General features: G+C 38.7%; 1 protein-coding gene across 1 annotated transcript in view; it reads right to left on the minus strand.

The window, feature by feature from the left end:
* Positions 1–25,189, minus strand: part of col7a1 (collagen, type VII, alpha 1) — a 90,938-nt gene extending 65,749 nt beyond the window's left edge. The window contains exons 1-12 of the mRNA XM_084743036.1: positions 24,894–25,189; positions 10,115–10,187; positions 9,819–9,999; positions 9,561–9,717; positions 8,595–8,688; positions 8,339–8,497; positions 8,003–8,160; positions 6,665–6,794; positions 6,451–6,570; positions 3,186–3,341; positions 1,232–1,351; positions 982–1,131 (exon numbers count right to left, since the gene is read on the minus strand). Coding sequence (XP_084599162.1) covers positions 982–1,131; positions 1,232–1,351; positions 3,186–3,341; positions 6,451–6,570; positions 6,665–6,794; positions 8,003–8,160; positions 8,339–8,497; positions 8,595–8,688; positions 9,561–9,717; positions 9,819–9,999; positions 10,115–10,178 — 1,489 coding nt within the window. The 5' untranslated portion in view covers positions 10,179–10,187; positions 24,894–25,189. The remainder of the gene's footprint in view (positions 1–981; positions 1,132–1,231; positions 1,352–3,185; positions 3,342–6,450; positions 6,571–6,664; positions 6,795–8,002; positions 8,161–8,338; positions 8,498–8,594; positions 8,689–9,560; positions 9,718–9,818; positions 10,000–10,114; positions 10,188–24,893) is intronic.
* Positions 25,190–26,283: the final 1,094 nt, after the last annotated feature.

Raw genomic sequence — 26,283 nt, forward strand, 5'->3', positions numbered from 1 at the left:
GGGCATTACTCACGAGAGACAGATGGCGTGTGTGTATAATGAGTGTGTAGGTGTGCTAGAAATGTGCCTTCAACAGAACTAAACAGTAACATGTGTAGGTTTGCAGAAGAGAGACAAACAACGAGGACAACTGCGGGCCATCTTCTCCATCTCTGCTTCCTGTCCCTGTACGTGGCAGGAGGACACAGCAGAGGGCTACCACCCACTCAAAACACAATCTTTTACCACAACTACTAATCGGAGACACAAAGCACACCAATATAGAATGTAATTTAGCGTATCTGTGGCAAGTAACCATGTTAGGGTGCGTGAGTCTTCAGAGGGAAGAGTGTATAATGAACACAGGGGAATATTCAAAGACAGCAGAAAGGGATGTTTGGTGTTTTTCCCAGGACAGGAAGAGTCTGCAGCAGATGATTAAAACCACCCAGAACATCACTGGTACCCATCTACTGAGCATCAGTTACACCAAGGAGGTGCCTGTGCAGAGCCCAAAGGATACTTCATGTTCACCCTGCTGCTGTCTGGCAAGACATACAGAAGTGTCTGCTGCTGTACCACCAGACCTGGGCTGCAATGAACAGCTATTTTAATTACCGATTAATCTGTTGATTATTTTCTCAATTAATCAATCAGTTGTTTGGTCTATGAAGTGTATGAAAATGGTACAAACAATATCGATCAAGGTGACGTCCACAAATGTCTTGTTTTAGAGGAAAAGAACTAGAAAATATTTACAAATAAAAAGCTGCAAATAGATTTTTTTTTACTGAAAAAATTACTCAAATAATAATCGATCGATAAGAATAACTGATTATCAAATTAGATGTGACAAATTCAGTAGTTGACACGTAACTGATTAATTGCTGCTCTTGACAAGACGACAGAGCAGCTTCTTCTCTCAGGCTGTGAAAGTCCTTAATTTCTAAATTAAATAAATATACCTTGCAGCTTGTGATGAAATATTGAAACCACACCTACCGATCTTGAACCTGGCCGTGGCTACAGGGCCCTCAGTGTTGCCCTCATACAGCGGGATGACGGTGACGATGTACTCGGTGTCGGGCTGCAGGTTGGACAGAGTGTGAAACTCGCTGTCACCAGCAACCTCCACAGTCTCCACATTTCGGCCTTTGTGGACAGGAAAACAAAAATATCATGATATTTGTATGCAAATACGTAGAAACTGGCAGAAATCCAAGATGCTGCTCGATGTCGGCCTTGTCCTGACCTGTAAACGGTCCCCAGACCAAACGGTAGGCCCTCACACCGCTGACGCCTCTCCACCGCACACGCACGCTGCCCTCTGACTCCGTCTCCACTGTTAACTGCTGCACCGCCTCAAGGCGCACTGACACGTGTAAAAACATGAACACACAGACACTTTGAAATCTATTTGGTAATTAGACTGAAACACATTACAAACCACAAGTATCCACAGTACCACAGTATCACTGCTGTATGAGTGAACGTACACTGTATCGTGTTTAACTCTTGTTTAAATGTCTCCATTTTGTAGCCTTACAGTTTTTGGTAACACTTTCTTTAACAGGGTTTGCATGAGACTGTCATTACACTGTCATAACAATGCAATGACACCTGTCATGAGCATGAAGGAGTTTTTATGAATGTAAGTGTCATTTGTTCAATTAGGTCATTTTTAATGCAACGTTGACATTGTATGAAATGTCTTTGTTGTAACATCTTGACATTAATCAATACAACATAACCTGTCAATGTCTTTATCGCTACAGCTTCACATCCTTAAAATGTTTAGTTTTATGTGTTAACATTACATTAAACTGTCATATGTGTTTGGTTTTGACTCTAGCTGTCATGAGACCATTACAAGTTTCTCACGAATATTTTCCTTGACCTCAAGTAAAGTTGTACATAATGGACTTGTCATAAAAATGCCACTTAGTTTTATTACACTGGCAAATGCTTTTATAATGGTGTCACGAATGATTTCCTGGACTTCAACTAAAGTGGCACCATTTGCACTTGTCATAAAGATCTCCTAAAATTTTATAAGGCCAGTTTGACGACAGAGTACAGCACAAGGCTGATTTAGCTTATGCTTATACACACCACTTCAAATAAACTGTTACCCAGTTTTTATCATTTGCTTTGGCTCATTTGTAGAATAAGATTTTTTTTTTCAAGACTATAACTTCAAATCTCTGAACAATTAGTCTGCTGTTCACGACAGCAAATTGCACTTGTATTGGCACATGTGTGCAGAAGAATAAGTACAATTGTGCACAATTTGCACACGTCTTGGTAATGAAAACTGATGAGTTGTTGAGATAGTGGTGAGCATTTTCATCTCAAAGAAAGAAGGGCATAGGTTTGAATTATGGTCTACGATTTAAACATGAGTTTGTTTCCCCCACCACTGAGACTGAATCTGACCGTATAACTGTACTCTGTATGATTGTATAATGTTACGATAAAGTTGGCCTTTTGATCCTCAGTGAAACTCTTCACAACTTCTAAACATTCTGTCATCGTTTCAGCCATTGTGGGGGGTTTTTTGGCATGGATGTCATTTTGTGACCATTTTTCCTATTCATTCCATATGAGTTTACATGAAAGATTAAATGTGAATTTTCTGTTTAGTACATGTACCACATTGCTATAGAAATAAATCTGCTATATACATACAAATGTATACTTTTACCTACTGTTGAAATCTGAATCTAAAACACTTAGTGCAATACACAACAACATTCAGCTAGACAAAACTCACTGCCTTGTATAGTACAGTAAGCAATCAGTGTCAACAAAAAAGTAGAACAAAACCATTTGTGAGATTTGTATACACGAAACATTTCTAGAGTAGACTGCCATGGTGAAAAAACATCTAAACATTCTGTGAAGGCTCAGCCGATGACAGAATAACTGACACAATAACTTGGTTTTGAAGAATGAATGAAATATTTTAAGTGTATGACCTTTTGCAAGCATGCAATGGTATTGTGATGTCGCATGAAAAGGTCGTGACAATTACAGTTACAGATCAGTGAAAGTTAAGACCTAAAAAAAAATAACCAAAGCGAGAAAAACTATAATACAAAATTATACAACTGTATATTATGTGATGACTGATGAATTTACAAGCATTTATCATCATCATATGACAATGCAAAAGGCAAAAACAATGGGATGGAGGGTGGACTCACGTGTGCGGGCGTTGAGGATGGACGGGGATGCAGAGTTTCGGGGGAACAGTGGGTAGAGGCTGATGACGTACTCCGTGTCGGGCTGTAGTGACTCCAGGGTGATGGATGTGGAGTCTGGAGACAGAGACTGCTCCAACAGCTGAGCTGCCGGCTGACCTGCTCTTCCAACCACACAACAGACGGGACACCGAGAAATGGAGGGCATGCAGGAGACCAATTAGTGCACTAATAGCAGTCACAATAATTACACTGTACAGGATGTCATCAGACTAATTAGCCGACAACAAGCTGTGAAAATATGGAAAGTGTCCTCACTTGATTAAGTCACCTCATTCTCACCTCAGAGAACGCAGCCTAAAAATGGCAGCCAGCCAACTGTAGAGAAATGAAGCTACAGTGAAAGTTGAGTCAGTTTTTTTTTTGCATGTTTAGGCCTGTAGTTTATTTCTCTTACCATCCTGCCTTTCACTCCTCTAACACCTGCTCACTTATAATTTTCTTGCTGTCATTGTCTGAGGCTGTCAATTGTGATTTCAGCTGTTCCATCAGCTTCTATCCAGCCCACTGCTCTGACAAATACACAAACTGGAGTTCAGTTCAGTGACTGCCTCCTTAACTAACTTCCAGACTCCATTTGACATATTTCACTATGGACATCTTATGACTTATAACAAACACTAATTCATTCAGCAAACATACTGTATTAATTTTAGCTCTATGTAGTGTTCAGAATCAAACAGGCCAAAATAAAGGAGAACAAGCCGGCTGCCGCTGGTTGTCGGAGAAGACAGTATTGTTTCCTTATTTCTGATGACATATCACAGTTATTTTAGGATTTTGTGCAGTGAATATATTACAGATTTCTCCTTTAAATAGATATGTGATTTTTCAAAATATTACATTACTTTTAGAACAAAAACGACTGGACAGTCAGATGAAACAGATCATTATCCCCAATAACAAACTTAATACAAAAGCAAATATGAGTATGATGTAATAGAAATGTTTGTGGTAAATGTGGCACTTCCTTGTAACAAATAGTGAATCGTCCTGTATTTTTATCTACAGGTTAAGAGTCGCACCACACCAGGCTGTTTATTTGCACAAAGATTGGATGCTACAAAATTATAGAAAATGTTAAGCAGTGATGCAGCCACCAACGTGCTGTATTTATTTAATTTTATTATCTAAATTATTTAAAGGGGATCAATACCAAATGAGTAGTTTTATCAAAGTATTGATCCCACAGAACTGATCCAACCATCGCTGTCAGCCACCACCAACAGTGTCTTGACTCCATGAGGACGCTCCTCAATTCTCAGCACCAAAATCTTAAAGTCAAGATGAATTATCACCATTATTATCATTATTATCTATGTTTCAATACTGTACCGGACCGTGACAATATCTACCATGATATCACATGGTTAATCAATTAATCTACTTGTTTATTTTATTTTTACAAAAGGCCTGCTACTGAATGCTGCATTGTTTTTGTTTTGCAGTTGCACATGCATAAAAATACATGCCCATTTTGCCACATACTTAGCTCATGGCTGGCTAGATTAATTTTATATATTAAAAAAGAAAGCAGAAGCACAAAGGAAAATTTTTACAAGAACAAAAAAAAAAATTAACACATCAGATTTATTAACTAATAAAGGAAGTGTCATTGTCATTTTTCTTAGGCTTTTAATACCATGCTAAATATCATCATCATGGACTTTTTTATCATGATTCTGCCATACTCTGTGTTTTCAGCATTGTTACATCCCTAAATATCATCTGTAAAATAAACACTTATCTTTATTCCATTCACTTGTTTCTCCTGATTGAAATATTGTTCAGAGGCGGGGCACAGTCTGTGTGTGTCTGTACAGAACATGATAGCGTGTATATTTGCTAGAACCAGCAGCCAAAGGAACAGGTAGAAACATCGCACCTCTCATTACAGGATACACACTGACCTCATTTGAATACTCTTAAACACACACACACACACACACACACACACACACACACACACACACACACACACACACACACACACACACACACACACACACACACACACACACACACACAAGCCAAACAAGTCAGAAGAGGAGCTCCATGTGAGACTGGCACTCCTGCCACATGTTCAGAAGGAGGAGAAACTGTTTATATCAGCCCTCAGGGGCTACTTTTCACTCCTGAATCATGGTATAAGCACCCAGACATCTTGACACTGTTATGATATGTGCCACACCCTGTCTCTAGAAATGCAAGGACAAAATTACTGACAATCCATGATATAAGTAAAGGTTCTCTCTGTCTATCCAATTTTAAGACTGGTGATGATAAAATGTTCTTGATATTTTCAGTAATGATTGGCCAATAAAAGTCCTGACTGACAGTCAGCGCCTGAGGAGGGTTCTATAAAGTGTTAGAGAAGCTTATATTCCCTGCACTGCTGTACATTCTCAACATGTTTCCAACTTGCCACCAACAGATTAGCTGTCACTGATAACTGTAGCTTCTTTTCCTCCATCATTTTTACTGTAATCCTTCATTCTGCCAAGATTAGTGTTTGTGACAAGATAATTCTGTCATGCTATTCTCTAATAATAACAATAATAATAATAATAATGATAATAACAAACTTAACATCGGGTAAAACCCAGTAGAATAATATAAATAACAGAAGGATCAAATAACATAAACACACTGGGGAGTGATTAAAATTATAAAACTGCAAGAGTAGGAAGGTAAAATACATTTGATTATTCGTGCAGGCAAGACGTAATGAAAGCATGTACTGCCTTGTGTAAATCAGACAGAAACAGAGCTGAGAAAAGCATGACTGCACGACATTCTTCACTTAAGCATCAGAACAGAGATCAGCGTCTACTATTCCACCAAGTTTCTAGAAGTCTGCTTCATATTTGATATCCTCGAGGAAGGCAAGGAGACTATCTAGACATCACTGAGTGTCATCATTTGAATGATCTAACTGAGAGAAAACATGTTAATTGAACATAGCAGAGGCCCAAGAACAGACCCTTGAGGAATACCACAGTAAAACTAAGCAAGTGAGGAAAAGGCATTTTAGTATGTGTGTTTTTTTTGGGGTTCAAAAGAGATGTTGCTGTCTGTTACTAAGTTACTGAATATTACAAAAACACAAATACACAAGTCAGAAGGGAGGCAGACAGAAAGAGAAAGACAGAAATAGAAATAGAAATAGAAATAGAAATAGAAACAGAGGTATGTATGTGTGCCTGACCTCGTGGTCCATAGGTGAGTCTGTAGCCCTGGACAGCAGATGAAGGCTGATCCCAGCCCACAGAGAGGGAGAAGAAGCCTGCCTGGATCAGACGTAGACTGGACACCCCTGGCAAAGACCCTATGTAAAAAAAAAGGTAACATGTTAAACTTAAGTTTAACATGAGAGAGGCTGTGTTACCATTAGGAATTTGTGTCCTTCACTTTTCACTCACTGGTTCGTTGTTTGGCAGAAATAGACTCTCCCACACTGTTGGGGTATTGGGCGATGACAGTGACCAGGTAGTCAGTTCCTGATCTCAGCTCTCGTGCGGTAAAGGTCCTCTGGCTGGCTGAGACAGTCTCCTGCAGGGAGAGACAGAGGTATGTGTTTATACAGACAAGGCTAAAACAAGTTTTTGCAAAGTTAATGACAAGTCGAATGACAGATGGTTTTCTCCTATCTTCATCAGGTCTGGCAGGGTCAGGTTAGGGTACACAGAAGGGAATTTCACTCTTTGCTCTTCCAAGCTTTAATCTCTACAGCATCTACATAAATACGATCCACCCATTAGACATGTCTATACTCAGCCTGAAGGCACGTGTTCTTCTCACAAAGCAATATTGACTTTGGCTCCTAAAACTCCAAATTGCCACTTCAATCTAGGTCATTGTTTCCCAAACTTAGAGTCGCAACCCAAACTGAATCAGAGCCCTTTTTTTTTTTATTGGGTCGCCAACTGGCAGAGGAAAATGCAAAAGAAATGCTATGAATAATTGAAGAAGAGCATTATTTCTGTAACAGTGAAAAGTAATTTGCTTATTTCAGATCCACACCATTCAATTTGAACTTTATTGAAGGATAAAGAATAAACAGTTTTGAATAAAGTGAAAAATTTAAAATGACAAAAAGTATGACTAAAACACTAACTAAAATTATCACAAAAATGTTAACTACAACTATGACCAAAGCATTGACTAAAATTATGACCAAAATAAAAAAAAAAAGACTAAAATGTGACTTAAACTCACTAAAATTTTCAGTAAGCAACTAACACTAAAACTAAATTAAAAATTCTTATCAAAATTATCGCTGCATGATTTCAAAATGAAAATACAAGGTGAGTTTACTGTCACTGTGTTTTATATAGGGAGGTCCTGAGTAACGATAGCTTTAAAATGAACAAATTGGACAATAACAGAAATGTAAATCTGTCTGTTAGCTGCTGATAAGTGTATTACTAGCTAGTTTAACATTATTTGTCAGTGATTGCTGACATTATCTAGGTAGTTGTGATTGACACTGTGTCATGTCACTTCGTCCCCGACTTATTCAACATTGTTTTGACAGAGGAGGAGTTAGTAATGGTGTGTTACATTTGTTAAGTATAGAGTGCAAATGTGTGTCCGTTTCCATGCTGAACAAATGTCATATAGTCTGTGTATGTATTTGTGTGAATAATGTGGTAAGTTTTTTCAAACACATTTTAAATTCATGGTTTGTTGTGTTCTTTATCCGTAGTGTATAAATGTAGATGCTACTGTAAATGATACTGTCCAACACCTGGACTCACCTGACGCAGTTCTGCTGTGATAGGCTGACCCAGGCCAGAGAGCGGCACGTACTGGACCACATATCCGCTCACCGGTCCCCCAGCTTGATTCCAGCGAAACCGGAGAGAATCAGATGTCTGGCCTGTGAACTGAAGGTTGGATGGACCAGAAAACGCCTCTGAGAGAAGAGAAGAGGGGAGGAGAGGAGAGGAGAGGAGAGGGAAGCAGAATGAAACATGTAATTAAACGCAGGTTCACAGTCCGACAAAAAAGCATGAGATAATAATCAGACACATATTTGTGACTGTGTGTATTTCAGTGTATTGATGTCATGCTATCTAAGTAAGCCCACATACCATCGCTAGCATACACTCCTCCTGCTTTGGAACACACTCGAGGGCTCACTAGAGGAAGAAGAGTGTTCAGCAGTTTGAAGTCCCCAACAAAGGAGGTGAAATCACTGCTGGGCTGGGAGGAGATCTGAGCCAATTCATCCCTGTCTGCACTCTTTATACCTAACAAACACAAAAGAATTGGCAAAGTTAAAAGGAAATCACAGTCACTCAAAAATCTGCTAAGTTAGAGAGGAGAAACTACAAGTGAGAAACGTACCAACTGCAAAAACATGGACCCCTTGACTTCGCAGTTTCTGTGCCGGTTCCTGCACACTGTCCTGCGACTTCCCGTCTGTGATCAGGATGGTGATCTGAAAGTTAAAGAGGACACACAGGTAGAATTATTAAATAATTAGTGTTAGGTTAAATATTAGGGCTGTACCAAATAGTTCACAGCTTCAATCCTTAATTCATAATGTTGACATTTGAATTCTAAATCAAAAACAGAATGTTGTGCAGCTTTTTTTCTTTTGTTTTGCAAGTCTATTCATTATGTTTAAACCCAGTAGTTCTGAAACTTTGCAGATATGTAGATTCTAGTGGCGGCTGCATAGGATTGTTTAAGTCCAGAGCGTTGTCAAGTCCAAGAGTCAAAATTTATTGGCAAAAGATCGAAGTCATCATTGCCGATATTCACAAGAAAACAGAGCTGCAACAATTAGTCAATTAATCAGTCAATCCAAAGAAAATTTGTTGCCAACGATTTTGATAATCATTTAATTGTTTCAGTCAATTTTTAAGCAAAAGTGTCAAACATTTGCTGGTTCTACGTTTTTAAATGTGAGCATTTGCTACAGCAGTAAATGAAGACTCTTGGGGTTTTGGACTTCTGGCTTCTGGCTCATTAATGGCGCCCTAAAGTGAAATATTCTGGTTAAGTCCATATTTGGTAGCATGTAGCCTTTCAAACATTTTCACTGGAGTCAAAAATCTACTTGCTCTCCTGCTTGCTACACACAAAGAGAGGCACCATCTGCATTAACAGGGCCGTCTAAGAGCGTTGATTTAATCATCAAAAAAAATATTATTTTATCAGATGAATCACTTTATTCAAAAAAACTTTGAAAATCTCAATAGAAACCTCAATAGTAGATTCAAATGTAAAAAAAACACATTTGTTACAGCCCTACTGAATATTTAATTTTATAATTATGAAACATGACAGAATGGCTGCTCGTCAGACCTTTGGGACGTCCCGACTGGACGCAGGGTTGAAAAAGTTATCAGCGACAAACTTGAGACCAGCGCCAGTGCGCGTGTTTCCACCCTTATAGTTCAGATTTTGTACAGCGTTGACAAGCTCGGTTCCATTCACGTAGGTAGCAAAAGTAAATTCAACTCTGTGGAGAGAGAAACACGCATTAATACATAAATAATACAAGAGTCCTTGTCATTGCATGCAAAGGGACACAATGATCTAAATACTAATCCTGTTACTCACCTGGAGGTGTCACTGTACTGTATCGCTCCAAACCGTATCCCTGACTGGCTGACAGAGCTGGCAAATGGCTTGACGATTCCAGCCATAAATCCCTTCACTTGCAGGAAGTTAGCTCGGCCAATACTGGAAGACCCATCAACGAGGAAAACAATATCTGCTGCCTGCACATTATTACACCTGCCTGCACATGCAAGTGACGGAGAATACATGTGAGCACATAGAGACACACTTTCTGTACAGAAACTGGCACACGAACACGTGAGGAGAATATGGAAAAGAACTGGAGTTATTTTTACCCTGAGCTTCAGCCTGTTTCATGGAGGACAGGAGGACAGTCACAGTGAAAAACCAGCTCCACATCTTCACAACCTGGGCACAGAGGAGGCAAATAAATATTTTTATTATGTCTGAAACAATTAAAACTCCTTAAAAGAAACAGTCTTACCAAATTACAAATTTGTGATCTTGTGCTCCTTTTAAGTTTTCTGTTAACTTTAGGGTTGGGCTGATGGATAATGTCATCCTCCACTGAAACTCCTACGATCATAACATCATGATTTAAGTGTTTTAGAACTGATGAATATATAAGGAGTGTCAGCCAGAGAGCACAAAACTGAAGCATGGGTTTATTGTAACAGCAACTTTTGTGTGCTTCCCTACATACATAGATATAAAAAATTATAAAAGAAAGAATACATAAAAATGATATCAACGACATCATAGCCCATCGTAATATTTCACTATGGACATCACCATATGCCAATTCAGCAGACATTGCCCAAACCTAGTTAATACTGTAAAATCCATCCAATAATCTCTTAATATCCATTTTCCACCATTTTATTTCCTCTTAAGACCATTAATATTGATAAATCATTTCATTTCACTCTGTCTGACAGTATCAATCATTGTGCATCATGTCTTTCTGGCACTTTATTGAAGCTGTATGATGTTTAAAGATCCAAACCAATTTTATAACTGCACCATCCCATCAAAATTGAGTTATTTGTATGTTTTGTGCACAATTTTAGACACATTTCCCCAAAATGCTGCCTGTACTGTTGGAAATTATGAGTCATCTAAGATCTCTATTAGAAGGAAAATAATAATAATTTAATTTTAAAAAACAGAACTGCTTGTTAAAGGATCAACTGGTATTAAAAAAGATCACTTTCAGTATCATGCTTGCAGACTGTAAAGGGCCATGTTTTTGTTATAACTTCTCCTGTTCCTTCCTCTTCCTTCTCTTGTGTCCCCAGGTCATAGCTGTCCCCCGTCTCTGAGTTATAACCATCTCTTGTTAGGTGAAATGGTTCTGTCTCTCAGCTACTTACCTTCCTAATATATGTCTCCACTGAACCTCCTATTCCTACTAGTTGCCTGATCTTGTCACTTTCCTGTTCAGCTGTATCCCATTAGTCATTTCTTCCTCTGTGTATGCTGAGGGTAGATCAGCCCTGTTATTTGTCAGGTTGTCTACAGTACGCTGCTTTAGAGCTGTAGCCATTGTTCCTGCCTGTACCTGTTCTGAACCACCTCGTATCTTTGATATCCTGCCTGCCAGCATCATCCCTTTGAACATGTTCATCTTCTGAACGTCTGTTTGACTACCGGCTGAAGCCTCCTTTATTATAACAATCTGCTGAGGGACAACTTCTGTTTGCATGATCAGAGCACATCCCTGGTCATATTGTGCACCTATTTAAAAATACCATTAATAATAATAATAATAATAATAATAATAATAATAATAATAATAATAATAATAACAACAACAAAAAATGCATTTCTTTGTATTGTATAATGCTCACTTTTCAACATTCAAATAAAGATAGCAAATGTTTAAACCCTGCCAACACCATAAGAGAACACAATTAACAAATTGTGGTCAATTTTAACTGATTTTGAGTGTTTTCTTACTGTTAGACAAGGCAACTAGTGTAAATTAAAATTTGAGTTTAACTGACAGATAAATTAGTCGCCAGGAACATCCCTACTCTCCGTGGAGTTTGTATTGCATGATGGGCTGCAAGCAAACAACAGAAAAATGCTTAAAATCTGCTTTGTGGTAGGATGCACAACTAACAGGGTAAAAAGCACACAAGTAAGTTTTTATAAGCTTTTAAACTTGAAAAACTGAGCATTTAAGAAGACAAAAGTGCATACAGATGTGAGGCATCAGCAGGATGAGTGGGAAAACTGTGGGATCCTGACACTCGGTTAAGTTACAGTTGGTATTTGCTAATTTCTCCAGACAAACTGTAGAGGCTAAAGTTAACTAAGCTATGAAAGGCCTGATTCTAATCTTTGTTAGATTAAATGATATCCTTATCCTAGTCAACGCTAAGTCAAGCCAGGCTAAAACAAGCTTTCATTGCTAGTGTGCACAAAGAACATAAGCAGCCCAAAACAGCTGATTATTGAAAAGAGGATAAGATGTCACAAAAAAAACAAGAGCAGTTTTCTTCTCAGTTGTAGAACAAACCCAACACTGAATGAAAAAAGGCCAATACCACCACAATTAACAACGTGAAGGAGATATCTTGGCACTCGACTTTATTTGAAACACATTCACTCAGACAAAGGAAATCTAAAAATATTTATATAATCCTAAGGCACACTGCCCTGCACCAATCACTTGGTAGACTCTCTGCCTCAACCACAGTACGGGTTTAATTCTATCCCGAGGCCAACCTGCATGTTGTCCTCTCTCTTTCTTCCTTTTCTTGTCTTCAGCTATATAGTGAAAAATGCAGAAAGCCACAAAAATCACTTTAGAAAAAACATACAGGCCTACTAATTGTTTTATTTGTATTCGTTAATAAATTTCTAACTTTGCTCTAGGACATAAGTCAGTAACTGTTCATACTGATATTACCAACTATATAATCAAAGACTCTTAAAACCATTATGTTCTACTTGGTATTGAAAGTCAGAAACTGGACATGGAGTAGAAAAATCTATGATGAAGAAATAAAAAAACTGAGAAAGTATAAATTAAAACACAGCATAAAGTTTGAACTTCACAGCTTGAACAAAAGAGTGAATGACTAAATCACTCCTTTATAACTTTGGTGCACTTATTATAAAGGTTAATCTTTTAAATAAAAAGGTTCACTCTATGTCAAATAATCTGTTGGCCTTTGAAGACAGTTAAAGTTGTAAGACATGATTTTCTTAACTTTTTTTCTTAATACGTTCTTTGGGACTTAAGTAAACACATAAATCCATGTGCGGCCACATAGAAAAAACTCTGAACATGTGTTTCTACACAGACATAAGTGATGGGAGCATAAAAAGCCGTCTTCTGAGATTCTGTTTCTGCCTGTCAGGAATTCTCTGACACGCAGCTAAACTGAGACAGTCAGTCTGCCACAGAGCAGGCTAGTTCAGTGGTGTCAGTTACCATCGCATACTCACATTAACCAGACTTATCAAAATAAGCCAGGCTTTTCCTTTATCCACGTTGAAGGAAAACCCTTCTAGTGATTCCATCATATGGCAAAGTATTTAATTGTTGGAAACATTTGATTTAATATAACTATAGAACTCAACAAAATATACTGTATAGTACATGCAGCATTTTTCAATATGGAAATATTACATATTATAGTATGACCACTTAAATACACATTCACATAAGAGTGCTCTACATCCATCTACATCTACACATCTATTGCTGCTGTCACTGCTGTCTGTACTGGTGCTCAGGTGACCAGGTGAGGACAGGTGAAATTCAAGACAAGAGAATTGGGGGTCAGTGTGTAATGTCAGAAAAATTAAAATGTTTAGAATAACACTGGAGTAAAATCAGGCTCTAACTCTGAGCACACTGTCCTGGCTGTTTACAGGACGTATGAATCATTACGCACAGATGACAGGTGTGTTACAATCATTTCAAATTTCTTTCTCAGCAGAGCGAACTTAAGCTGCGGGAGACATGTGAATACACGTAATACTTGTACATATTTTTAAAAAAGGAACAGGACATTTTAATAACTAAAAGTAATAATTATTGTCTGCATAAGTAATTTGATACAGCGTACAGACAGTTCTCATTTTAACTTGTTATTATTATTATAGGCTAACAGTTGATCTTCAGGAGAAACAGGACAGGATTTGGGACAACTGCTCAAAATCCTGGACTGTCCTTTGGTGGCCGCTGCATGGCACAACCCACTACTTCAACCTGTTACTCACTTTAATATATTGCTGTTTCAAGGTGCTGTTGGTGCTGGTAAGTCCTTTTCCTTCCAAATGGCCACCAATATATTGCAAGTTAATTTATAACCTGCTACTACGCTGTCATATGTGCGCCAATAACACTGAAAACAGTGTACAGCTTACTTCAGTTACGTTCAGTGTTTACAAATTAGAAATCTATGATGTGAAGTCACACTAAAGTCAGGGAAAATGACACATTAAATATGAAAAGTCTGTCAGTACTAACATAAGATGGCAGACTTACAGAACATGTGCACGTATCCAAAATCTGTTTTCAAATATATGTATATGTATAAGAGAAAGCTCACTCTCCCTGACCTGCAACCTTAGAACTTAGGTAATAATATACAAATTACACAATAATCTAATATATGGCTATAATAAGGTATTTACAGAATAAACATGAGTCCACTCTGTCAAACCCAGATGAATATAAGTATATGCTTTCATGCTCCCTGGCTCTCTACACCATACTTGTGTTTAGAATAATTATATTTATGAGTAATGAGCAGGATATCAAATATCCTCAGCATCCCACATCTTACTTCTGGGTGACCTTTCCTTGCTTCAGCTTAAATGCTCGATTTTAATGGTCATGATGTGATCAGGATTATATTTCTCAACTGGAAAGATAGAATTACATTATCCATAGAGTACTGTTGTTAAATAATAACTGAAGACAGTACAACTCAGCAGACATGCCAAAAATTCACAATATGACATCTGGTCTCCCTTTTTGCTATTTCTGACCTCATTCCTTACTTTTCTGCGCCTCCAGACACTAATGAAAGTATATTTGAAACACACTGGGCAGTGTCATGAGCAGTATGTTTATATTTGACCATACATTACTTGTAAAGCTTATTGTGTTTACCCTGTAAGCTTCCTTACCCTGAATTAAGCACTAACTCAATGTTTATGCACAAAGCATTTCTGAACTTACTTTAGTTTTGAAGATGTCTGCCCACACATGTTCCATCAGAACATCCTGTTTTCACTGGAATTAAGTCGAATTATAATCAAATGAATCAATCAAAATAATGCTTCCTTGTGGCTTATACTTAAACCCTAAAGCTTATACTTAAGTCTTTATCCGTAAGACTTAAGTATAAGCTTGTTAACTTTAAAATAATGAAATGTCTAACATTAGCTCTCAATAATTGTAGTCCAAGAGTCAAACCACAGGTGGAAGCCTTTCTCTGTGATATTGCTGCATGTCATTACTGTTGCAAAGCCTGAAAATGACTGAAAGTAGTTACAGGGTGAGAAAAATAGGCGCTCTGCTTCAATTACCTCCATTGTGATCTGACAAAACTGAAATGATGAGATACTATGAGCTGTAAACTAGAGCAGACGAATGTTTGTTGAAGATAAATTAATAATTCCGGTCCTAACCTGCATTAAACTGTTGCCAAAAGCAGCCGGATGCAAGTTGTGTTATCCATTACTGAGATGACATTTGCACTATACTATAGAGTATTAATGACTTAACTTGCCACATGGGTCTCGCATATAATCTGAAAAAATGGTATTTGAGATGAAAACGTTTGCACTCATGCTCGACTAAACTATTGAGTGGGAAGCCCTTCAAGATCAATGGAGGCCACTTTGATGACAGGGAGTACAGCACTGAGGCAATGTATTGTTAATTACTAAGTTAATTTCTAAGTATACATCATCCAGTGTGTTAATTAGCGCATGAGTATTTGTTTTTGTTAAGATGTAAGTTATTTACTCTCATGTCTTGAACAACTGTTCCGACTCTTTGCTGGTTGTTTAGACACATTCAGAAACATTACCACCTTTTTTTGTTAGAATTTAAAATATACTTTTGGGAGGATTTTATGCCTTTAATTGATAGGACAGGTGAAGTGAGGAAAGGAAGGAGGGAGGGAGAGCAGGGGGGTGACAGAGCAAAGGGCCACAGGTGAGAGTCGAGCCCACGGTTGCTGCAGGGGACCCACAGCCTTGGCACATTGGTGACAACAACTGAGCCACCCAGCCACCAGCGGTATGATTTTCAATATCATCATAAATACTGACGATCCTCTTTTCATTAAACAGAGATGCTGTGCTGCTTTGATGATTTACACAAGTTTTACACAAATGACCACCATAATACTGTGGACCCCATTAAATTTCAGAAAGGCATGAATGTATGAAAAAATAGATATCGTTCTAATCAACAAAAGGCCTGAACTGACGACTACTAGTCGACTATGAAAATCTTCAGGCAGGGACAGCCTTAGTCTCAAACACCAACCGGTTAGAAAAATACTTCATAACATTCCAAGACTGTGTTGTTGTTGATAATTTACAAAAAGTTCGATGCCTTGAAATTAAGGTTTCAATGTGCATAAATGTATTATTTTTTATGACCACAAGCATCATCCTATTGTTACAAGCTCTACATCATACACCAAGACATGTAAAATGCTGCCTGTGTGTTTTCTCTTTCTCTCTGTCGTCTTTGTTCTCATTAGAGCAGATAAACAAAGGTCCTTTGGTCAGATATGACTCTTTTTAAGAGTGAAGAGGATCATACCATTCGCCACAGCGTTGCCCCATGACACCCCCCAAACTTCACTCCTGTAATCAAGCCCATCTCTCAGATTTGCGTCTGTCTTTGGTTACTGTGTGTCTGGAATGCAGAGTGAAACCCTCATGAACAAAATGTGCCATTTTGAAAAAAAAAAAAAAAAGCATCAGATCCTTGCTGTTCCTGTTCTTTGGAACCTCTTGGCTCTCAGTGTAGATTTTTTTGGCCTGTGTCACCTTTACACATCAGGTTCAAAGGTGATGCACGTCACAGCGGCTACTGCAAATAGCTGACAGATGTTGAGCCAACAAACAAAACCTCTGATCTACTCTGGGGAGCGGTAGTAGCTAGAGTAAATATTGTCAGGGACAAAACCATGAGAAACCACTTAAGTTGATGAAATCAGATGTATAAAGGAGAACAGCGGGACAAGAGCAGACAGGAGTGATTTTCTGAGTCTGTACAAGAATGCAAAGAACATCAGCATCATCTGGAATTTGGTCGCTTTCATTGCATGGCATTTAAGCTGGAACACTGACCCAAACCAGACTAGACCAGACTGTCAGTGCTGCCGTGAGAATTAAACCACATGAAAGACATATGTAGTTAATACAAGCTGACAGACTCGATAATATTCACAGCAAACAGAAAACTACATTAAGGGACACCCAATTGAAGGGCAGCCACTTTGTTGTTGTTCATTGTGGACCAAAGTTAGTACAGTTATTCTGGCCATTACAATAGATACTGCAAACTCAACACTCCTAAACAGAACCTGTGGTCATTCAAAAGAATAGTTTGCTATTTTGGGAATACATTTATTCAAATTCTTAGTAAAAGTTAAATGCAAAGATTGATACTACTCTTATATCTGCCTGATGAACATAAGGCTACAGCCAGCAGTCTGTTAGCTTATCTTAGCATAAAGACTGAAGACAGGGGGGAAACAGTTCAGATTTGGACAGGTTCTTGGACAAGTTGGACATTAACATAATCCGCCTAGCAGCAGCTCTAAAGCTCATTATTTAAAGAATTAAAGAATTATAACTCATTTGTTCAATCAGAACAAAAACCACAGTGTCACTGCTCCTAGCCAAGAAATAGTTTGGCACATAACTTCTCATCAAATCACAACGTGTCATATTTACACTTTGGTTTTTATATGGATTAAACAAACAAGATATGACGTGTTAACTAGTGATTCTGGTAAGCAGATTTTCTTACGTTTAGACAAGCCAAGCTAGTAGTTGCTTCCTGTCTCTAGTGTTTGTTGTTCTTGTTGCTATATATTTACCTACAGATACAAGAGTGGTATCATTCTATATAGAATCCCAAACTTAGGATGTCAGGCCTCTTTTCACTGAGTGAAATGTATGACAATGCTGTGATACATAAATTAACTTAAAACAGAGGAATATTATTATTATTACACTGGTCTGTTCAGCTCAGGTGCTGTGTGTGGGGCTGCTGACAGTATCTTACTAGTTGTGACTGCAATTCTAACATTCCTTCCCCGACTCACAGCCTTGTCCCCAACACGGAAAGTGTGGGTTCCGGACAGAAACCCACATTTTTCTTTTGGGTGTCAAGCTGAGAACTAGGGCTGTTGCAATAACCACAGTTTTGAAATACTGTGCTATTGACAAGCCAATCGCAACAACCACCATGCTTTTTCTTTTTTCATGAGGATAGGCCCTACTTGTTTTACACTTGAACTAATGTAATATTGAGGGTAAGTCAAGGGAAATTGTATGAACATTAATTAAATAATGAGAGTAGTAAGTGAAATGCACCAAATTATTCCATTTATCAAAAGAATGGTGTTAATACTGCATACTGCGGTATACGACTGACCCCAAATAGTCAACTAAACTTTACCCAGTTTTCATTTATTCATTAGTCACAGGAAAAAAAAGGCCTCAAATTCTCAAACTCCAGATTGGAAGCTGCGCCTCACTGTTAGGCCCAGGACATTGTTGGACATGGACCTTTTCTCTTGAAACACTGCAGCCACTGGTGCAACTGTGTTGTAGCTGCCATTAGCCAGTTAGTTCTATTAGACTGGGACACAGTCTCCGAGGCCAACGGAGGCCGATTTGAGGATTGAGAATACAGTACCATTACCGAGGGGAAGCACAGTAACTCAGACCAAGACTCTGATAGTGAAGACAGCAGGTTCAACTGAGGACAAGAGAGGCATGAAGCCATCGAGCAGCAAGTTTGTAGCGAGTTAATTTCCAAGTACATCATCCATTGTGTTAACAGGTCCCTGAGTATTGATTTTGTGAGGATGGTTATTATCTATTCCCGTGTTTTGAACACAGGACTTGTGTGAGGATATACTGTGCTGTCAACAAAATGTTCGGTCTCCTTGCACGAGGTTCAGGCACATTCAGGCAGCTCGCTTCATACCCCAAAATCTATATATTTAAATAATTAAATTAATATCATAAACGTGCAATGACTTTGACAATTGGGTTTAACTAATGACTACTAGTCAACTTGTAAAATCTTTAGTTGGAGGCAGCCTTACTGTGATATTGCAAACCCCTGTTCTAATCTAATTCTCAATAGTTAAGCAAATGAGCTTATATTCTAAAATGTCAAACTTGTCTTTTAAGTATTGTGGTACTTAAAGTTTTAGTAGGACTTGTGTCTTTCTATAATAATACATGTATACTTTCATCCATTGTTTACTGAGTACGTAGTGCACACAGTGCAGCAATTCCCGCAAGACTTGCACAACTGAAAATAGACACCGGAATCCATTGCCCTTCTCCTCTTTTAATTCGTTCAAGAATGAAAACTTTCAGACACTGCCTGAAGCCAGGAGCTCATAATTACCCATAACTGTTTGTTCCCTCTGTAAGATGCAGATCCCACAAACCCAACAGTTTCAGAGTTTTTGTCCCAAACAGGCAGCACACACATAAAGTTTAATATGTTCCAAATGTAAAGCCCCTTTCCCTTTTCAACATTCAAAGAACTTATTTTAAGACTTCTACACTATAAAATGAAATTATGTACAATTAGCTCCTGACGTGCCACATCAGCTCGATCACCTTTCATGTTATTCCTCTTCTTCCTGTATGAAATCTAATAAAACAATGTTTACTTCTGGTTTTATTATGTAAACCAGGTGTTGAGACCACACTTTATACCCACAGCCTATTCTGAGCAACTACATCTTGGCTAACTTTACAGATCATAATTGAAAGGCATTAGTGATTTAAGGGCCATTAAAAATGCCAGCTGACAACTAAAAGAAGTGGCGGTAAATGCTGAATGCATCAAAAAAGCAAGGTTTCTCCTTCTTTCCTCCTTCCTGCCACTCCTACTCCACACCCACAGACTTTTCTATTTTCATTCTCTCTCCTAATCTGTGTTATTCTTATGGTACATATATTTTCCAATAATTATTGAAATAACTCACTGGGTAGATTACCTGCCAAAAGCGGGAGCACACCACTTCCTCTAATAAACTGCTTTATTACAGCAACTTTATTACAGCATACATGAAGACACCCATCAAGTCTTTATCAAGTACATTCCTCGGGTGGCCCCAACACCTGGGATTTTAAAAGGATGAAGTCACTGGCTTATGGGCATGGCCACACCCTCTATGGGCCACCTGGGAATTAAACCAAACACCTGGGTTAAAAGGTCAATGACACAGAAGCAAAGTGCTGCTAAGAGCCACCCTCAACAGGAATCAGGCAAAGATTGAAGCTATTAAATTGCACCAACAAGGATTAATTTTTAAATCTTATTAAATCATGGCTTAATTTAAATGATGTTGCATCTTAGAATTCAGAAAGTTTAAACTTAACCCTCCCTTTAAACCTCAGTTTAGTTTTCACTCTAAACTGAGATTAAACTTTAAACTCTGATTTGAAATGTGATCCAGTATTAACTTTAAACTTACCCTTGATGAGATTTAACTTTTAAAACAGCTGCCTTTTTGAGATAGATTGGGCAGAATTATCAAGTTCCTCGAAGAAAGCTAAGGAACTCAACCCAGGTGAGATTAATGATCGTCTTTCTTTTACTCCAGTTGCTGCCAGGCGGTCTCTTTTTTCCTTGTTGTGCTGTTGTCTGTTTTTAATCTCCTATTATTTGGCTATATCACTCATTATTCAACCGAAAGGTTTCTCTCCAAGGAGAACTGAGAGCTTCTCTGCCAAGTCATCAAGAGTAGGCTAACTAAGCTAACTGACTTTTTTAGCCAGATACAGAAAACACAATGTTTTGTTTAGAGACTGATTAAAATCTTTTTGGCCAATTATGATTTTTTTATGGATCTGACCTGCCGATTATGATTTTGGCTGATTCCAACTTTAAGTCAGTCTTAAATTGGATGTTCATGGTAACACAAATTATTAAATAACTTACATGTTATCCAAAAGTGTGCCACATTACAGCCAGGCCTTGTTATATTATTACATTAATATATTGATATTATGTATGTCTCTCTGTTCCCGGGGACACGATCTTGCAAGATTCCGCAGAATCTTGTGGGATCTCATGAGACGCGATTTCACATGATCTCGTGTGGAACATACAACAGAGGCAGAAGTTAAACGAGTCTGGATGAGAAAATGTTTGAGGAGATGCATCAACACAGGTTGTTTTTTCTTCAGTCAGAACAGGAGGTGAGATTTTAACTGTCAGTCTGTGAACAGCAATCTGCTGCTGGCTAACATTAGCATGAAGGGCTAGAGAGTTTACCACTGTTTGATGACACCGTCAGCTGCTCTGTCTCATTGTAGACAGTCTGTCTTCTCTTTACCCTGTTCATAGAATCTATTGCTAACATTAGGTTCATGCAAGCATGTGTCTGAGTGTGTGCTGAGTGTGTGCTGCTGTGATAAGTGCTGTTGTGGGTGTGACATTATGGTCAGTGTCTGCTGCGCGCATGGCGTGACCATCGTGCAAATTATGTGTGTGAATACGACTGGCACAGAATCAGATATGTGATGCTGTCCGGCCAGGCAATGGTCAGGACTGGTCATGCAGAAAATTGGCCTTTTGTGGTCTCTGGCCAGAAGCTAGCAAGCAGAGTAATTTGCTTTGATTAAACTCTTGAATTAAAACATTATTATTTTCTTGGTGCAACCCAGTCTCAAGGCCTTTGCACCACAGAAATGCTTGTTTCTTTCGTGTAATTAATTTGCAGGTTAGTAATATTTTTTAATTTGCATCCAGAATCCAATATTGCGTTTTTTTTTTTAAATCTTTTTCCAACAGGTACACATCCGACCTATCAACTGCATGTTTTTAACAATGTCACCTTAAACAGCAAACATGGTAGATCACTTCTTTCTGTTTTATATGATAAAAGGGAAATAGATTGGAAACAACCACTTCTCCTAGCCCAGTCTTTGCTACGGTGTTGGATGCTTTAAGTAGTACAATCCCACACAGATCTGTGCAGTATCACACTATGATAAAAGGTAAAAAGAAATACAGAGATAAAAATCTCAGACACAAGCTTCAGTGTGATAACGGTGTGCATAACAAGCTTCAACAGAAGCAGAGGACAGAGTACGAATGAACCAAATCTGCACTGCTGACAGCTGGAACTGTTTACAAATCATACAATTCATCTTACCTACAGCTAGCCACTGCTCCAGGAGAATCAGCTCTCTAAAATTACTCCTCTGCTTCTTCCAATTCGGTGCCAGCTGTTGCAGCAGTGCTGAAGTACAATGTGTAGTGGCTTAGGTACAGTTTCAGCTCCTTTACTAAGCAGTGAAATTCATCATGTTCTCCTTTTTCTCTATATCGTGTGTACCCAGGTAGTCATTTTTTCTTCTTTTTATTAAGTAAAAGGAGCACCAGGTCATCATCAGCAATTTATTCCCAAAATTGTGTCATGCTTTATGCTCAAAAGCTTGACTTTGTGTTTATTTGCATCGCTGTTGGTGTGTAAAGGTCTTCAGTGAGGAAAAAACAACCTGCTTGCATCAACAGAAGAAGACAAGGACTTTTGAGGGACAGGAAGAAAAAGAGATTAGGACTCATCCCAGAGCTGTACAGAGGCTGGCTTGTGTTTTCTGAAAGCTCAGCTCAGGCAGGATCACAGGGCTGTGGTTTAGCAGAGATGCCATTCTCCCAGGGGGGCAGAGGGCCACAGGCCACTGCAATGTGACAGAGTGCAGGATTGTGTAAGAGCCAAGCACTCTCAACATAACATCAGTTCAGGGACAGAGAGTGACACAGGGGGATGGAGGGGTCAGGAGGGCTGGGTGCCACAGTGAATTACCAAAGTCTCCTGCAAATTTGCTCCAACACCAGGACTGAAGTACTTGGTAGCCACAAGAAGCTGGTAGTAAGAACAGAACAGTCCTCCTCTGAGGCTGTGTGGGGGTCAAAACCAGGGGAGACTGATCCTGTCCCCTTTGACCTCTACCCTCAGTTCAACTACAGATATTTCTCACTTCCATCAAGAAAGATTATCATTTGATTTCTTCCTCCAAACTAAACAAATTTACTAAAAACAGCAGCTTTTGAAAAGCCTCTTTGACCCCTTGTTGGAACAAGTTTCAAAAGATTCGCTGGTATTAGTCTTCCTTAGTGTTTCACAAGCTTTGAATTACTTTTAACAAAAGACAGATGGACTTATTCAGGAGAAAGACACATTCTTCAATGTGTTATCCTTCGCATTCAAAGACATGTATGAACTTAGACTAAAAGTCAAATCTCCTAGTTTGTAGCTGCTTTAATCTAACATAAACACTGTTAAGAGCCATTGAAGCACAAGTTAAAAATAGACTCAGTAATCACTCAAAGTAAAAGTTCTGGCTGCAAATTTCTTCCACAAAATGTGTGATGATAGATGATGAAGATCTGAAAATAATGTTCCCATGTTCACATCCTAAACCTCAAGTATGGACAACAGAAAAAGTTCCCCCACAAACACATCAAACACACACAGTAACCAGCAACAGTCCTCCAGATGGAGGCTAGATGACACACTTGGGATCAGTCCAGTGCAATTCAGTACCAGACTGGCACGCCAAAAACTGAGCCGAGTACGGCTGCAACAATGCCATGAATGAAAATAAGGGAGGGTGAAGGTGAGGCAGAGGGGAAGAGTCTAATCATCCCCGCTGAAGGCTCTTGGAATTATTAAAAATCCCAAGTCAATAGGGGGGGATTTTTTTTCTCTAACATGAGCCAAACCACAGCAAAGACATGCATGTCCTCGGAAGTGGACCAGACAATCAAAACCAACCAAGACACAAAGGCAGAGGAGGAAGCGTAGGAGTGAGATTCTCTTCCTCTGTGGAGCATCATGGACTGTAGGAGTAATGCCCTCTCATAAATGAGTTCAGCTGAGGTCAACATAGTTGTGAACACCACAGTTGTCCAAACAGACAAATGAGGGCAAATGAGTACGATTACAGACTTTTAGGGGGTATTTCATCAAAAAATGCTTCTTCTTTTTTTTTTGTCTAATCATTCAGTGGAATCATCCGCAAGATCTTGATATTAAAAAGCTTGCTGATCTATTTCATTGCAGTACAATTTATAGATTGTCTGTTATAGATTCATTCATTTCAAATGCATTGTTTTTGGTCTAATCATCCAGAGGAATCATTTGCAAGATCTTGATATTGCAAAGCATTTGCTGATTTATTTTATTATAGTTCAATTTACAGATTTTGTGTGGGTTATACATTCTTTACTTAAATATATTGTTTATTTTCATCTAATCACTCACAGTAATCATTTGCAAGATCTTAATATAGAAAATCTCACTGATCTATTTTGTTGCAGTACAATTTGCATATTTTATCTAGGTTATACATTATTTCATTAGCAATGCATTGCTTTTTTAGTCTAATCACTCAGGAATCATCTACAAGATCCTGATATTGCAAAGCATGTTGATCCAATTGTATTAGAGTACAATTACACTTCAGAGAGGGTGAACATAAGGTGATGAATGTTTTGCTTGGTCTTGTTCAAAGTCAAGGCTGTTGCTGCAGGGAAAGCAACAGGCTACAGGAGCGGTGTATTGGCCACAATTCACATAATTGCTCCATACGTATAGTTTACGAGTTATTGCTTACTAGTATGTACATGCAGAGTAAATCAATGATGAAATGATGGTGCAGACATAACGCTGGTCCTGATCCCGTGGCAGAAATGCAGCGTGCACATTGTGCACAACTTCAGTTCCATGCAGCAACATCAGTATTCCCATAAATGTATCTTAATTTGACCCTTTCATAGAAATCAAAACGGCTCCCCTCCTTCAGAACTCATCGCAGAGCTCCAATGTCTCATCTGCAGGCTCAGCTTACCTGGGGATCTCTGCTCCGTGCACCGGGCCACAGCCTGCCGCCTCCCACCGCTCCACCTGTGGCATATCCAGCCCCAGCTCCCTGTGCAGAGTCTGGACACACAGCAGCAGTACTCCCAGTCACCGATGTCCAGTGTCACAGCTTCAAAAACAAGCACAAGGAAGTTTCAGCGACCGTCCACTGTGAGGTTAGCTCAGCTCCTGTCGGTGCATCCCTGCAGGAGACAGTTGAAACTGTTTCTGACTCCCGAGGCTGCCTCGCTCGGTGTAGGTTGAACACGAGCAGCAGCAGAACAGTCCAGACTTGTTCGGATGCCTGAAGGGGAGTCCTAAACTCTCCCTCTCTCTCTCTCTCTGTTTTTTTTTTTTTCTCTTCCCTCCAACCTCATTCTCTTTGCTTCTCGTCCCTCCCTGCTCCTGTCTGCAAGCTCCCCGTGTAACCATGTGGAGCTGAAACATTGGCCCAACAGTTCCGCTACTTTTGCAGGTATGACAGGACGCGTCAGTCCATGTGACTGCATAACCTGCGTACATTTAAAACAAGAACTTGGAGTTTGACAATAAAAAAAGTGCTATGTAGTTTGAGCAAACACTTAAATTCTAATATATTTTCTAAATTCATGACTACATGAATAACACTGATTTGACTTATCCAAGAAACTTAAATTTTTAACCAAAGCATCACCTCTCTATCCCTTGATTTTTGATTGAATTACGGATATTCCAGCCCGTTCTCATTCTAAAGCTGTTTTAAATTGACCATACCTGCCAACCATTAGGTTTCAGAATAGGGAGTATTTCAAAACCAAACCAAAGGTTCAAGGATCTTCCCCTAATTTTTTTTTTTTTTTTTGGTCATAGACTTTTTTTCTTGCATTTTGGTAACTTTAAAGAAACAACAAATATTGCAAATAGATGCCTGCAGATAACTTATGACAATTATTAGCTTGAAAACGCAATAGGACCACATTTAGCCAAATGCAGTGGTCTAATTTCAAATTTGATTGCAGCAACACAGAAAATTAATTTTACAAATGGTTTTCTAATGATATATTAATTAGGCTGCTCTTAGAAAAATTGTTGACATTTCCTTTAAAATTTTATGAGTAAAACAAAAGACAAAAAACGATTGTGACCCCTGGAGGAAACCATGGAGGAAACAATGAGTCTCCAGGGAAGATTGGGAGGGTTGGCAAGTATGGTCATGCCCCTTGGCAACTCCTGCAGACGCTCCCAGTACTTGTTAACTTCAATGTAAACCTGTGACTGGCATCATGTGACTTTCATCTTGCAGCTTGCTTCACTGATGGTCCTTGTCAGTGTTGTTATATCTGATGTATTAATATTATCACTGTATTGATGTCACTGCTGTTTACTGCTGTAGATGTTTA

This window comes from Lutjanus erythropterus, chromosome 2 (assembly GCF_056507025.1).
Source record: "Lutjanus erythropterus isolate fLutEry1 chromosome 2, fLutEry1.hap2, whole genome shotgun sequence".
Taxonomy (NCBI): domain Eukaryota; kingdom Metazoa; phylum Chordata; class Actinopteri; order Lutjaniformes; family Lutjanidae; genus Lutjanus; species Lutjanus erythropterus.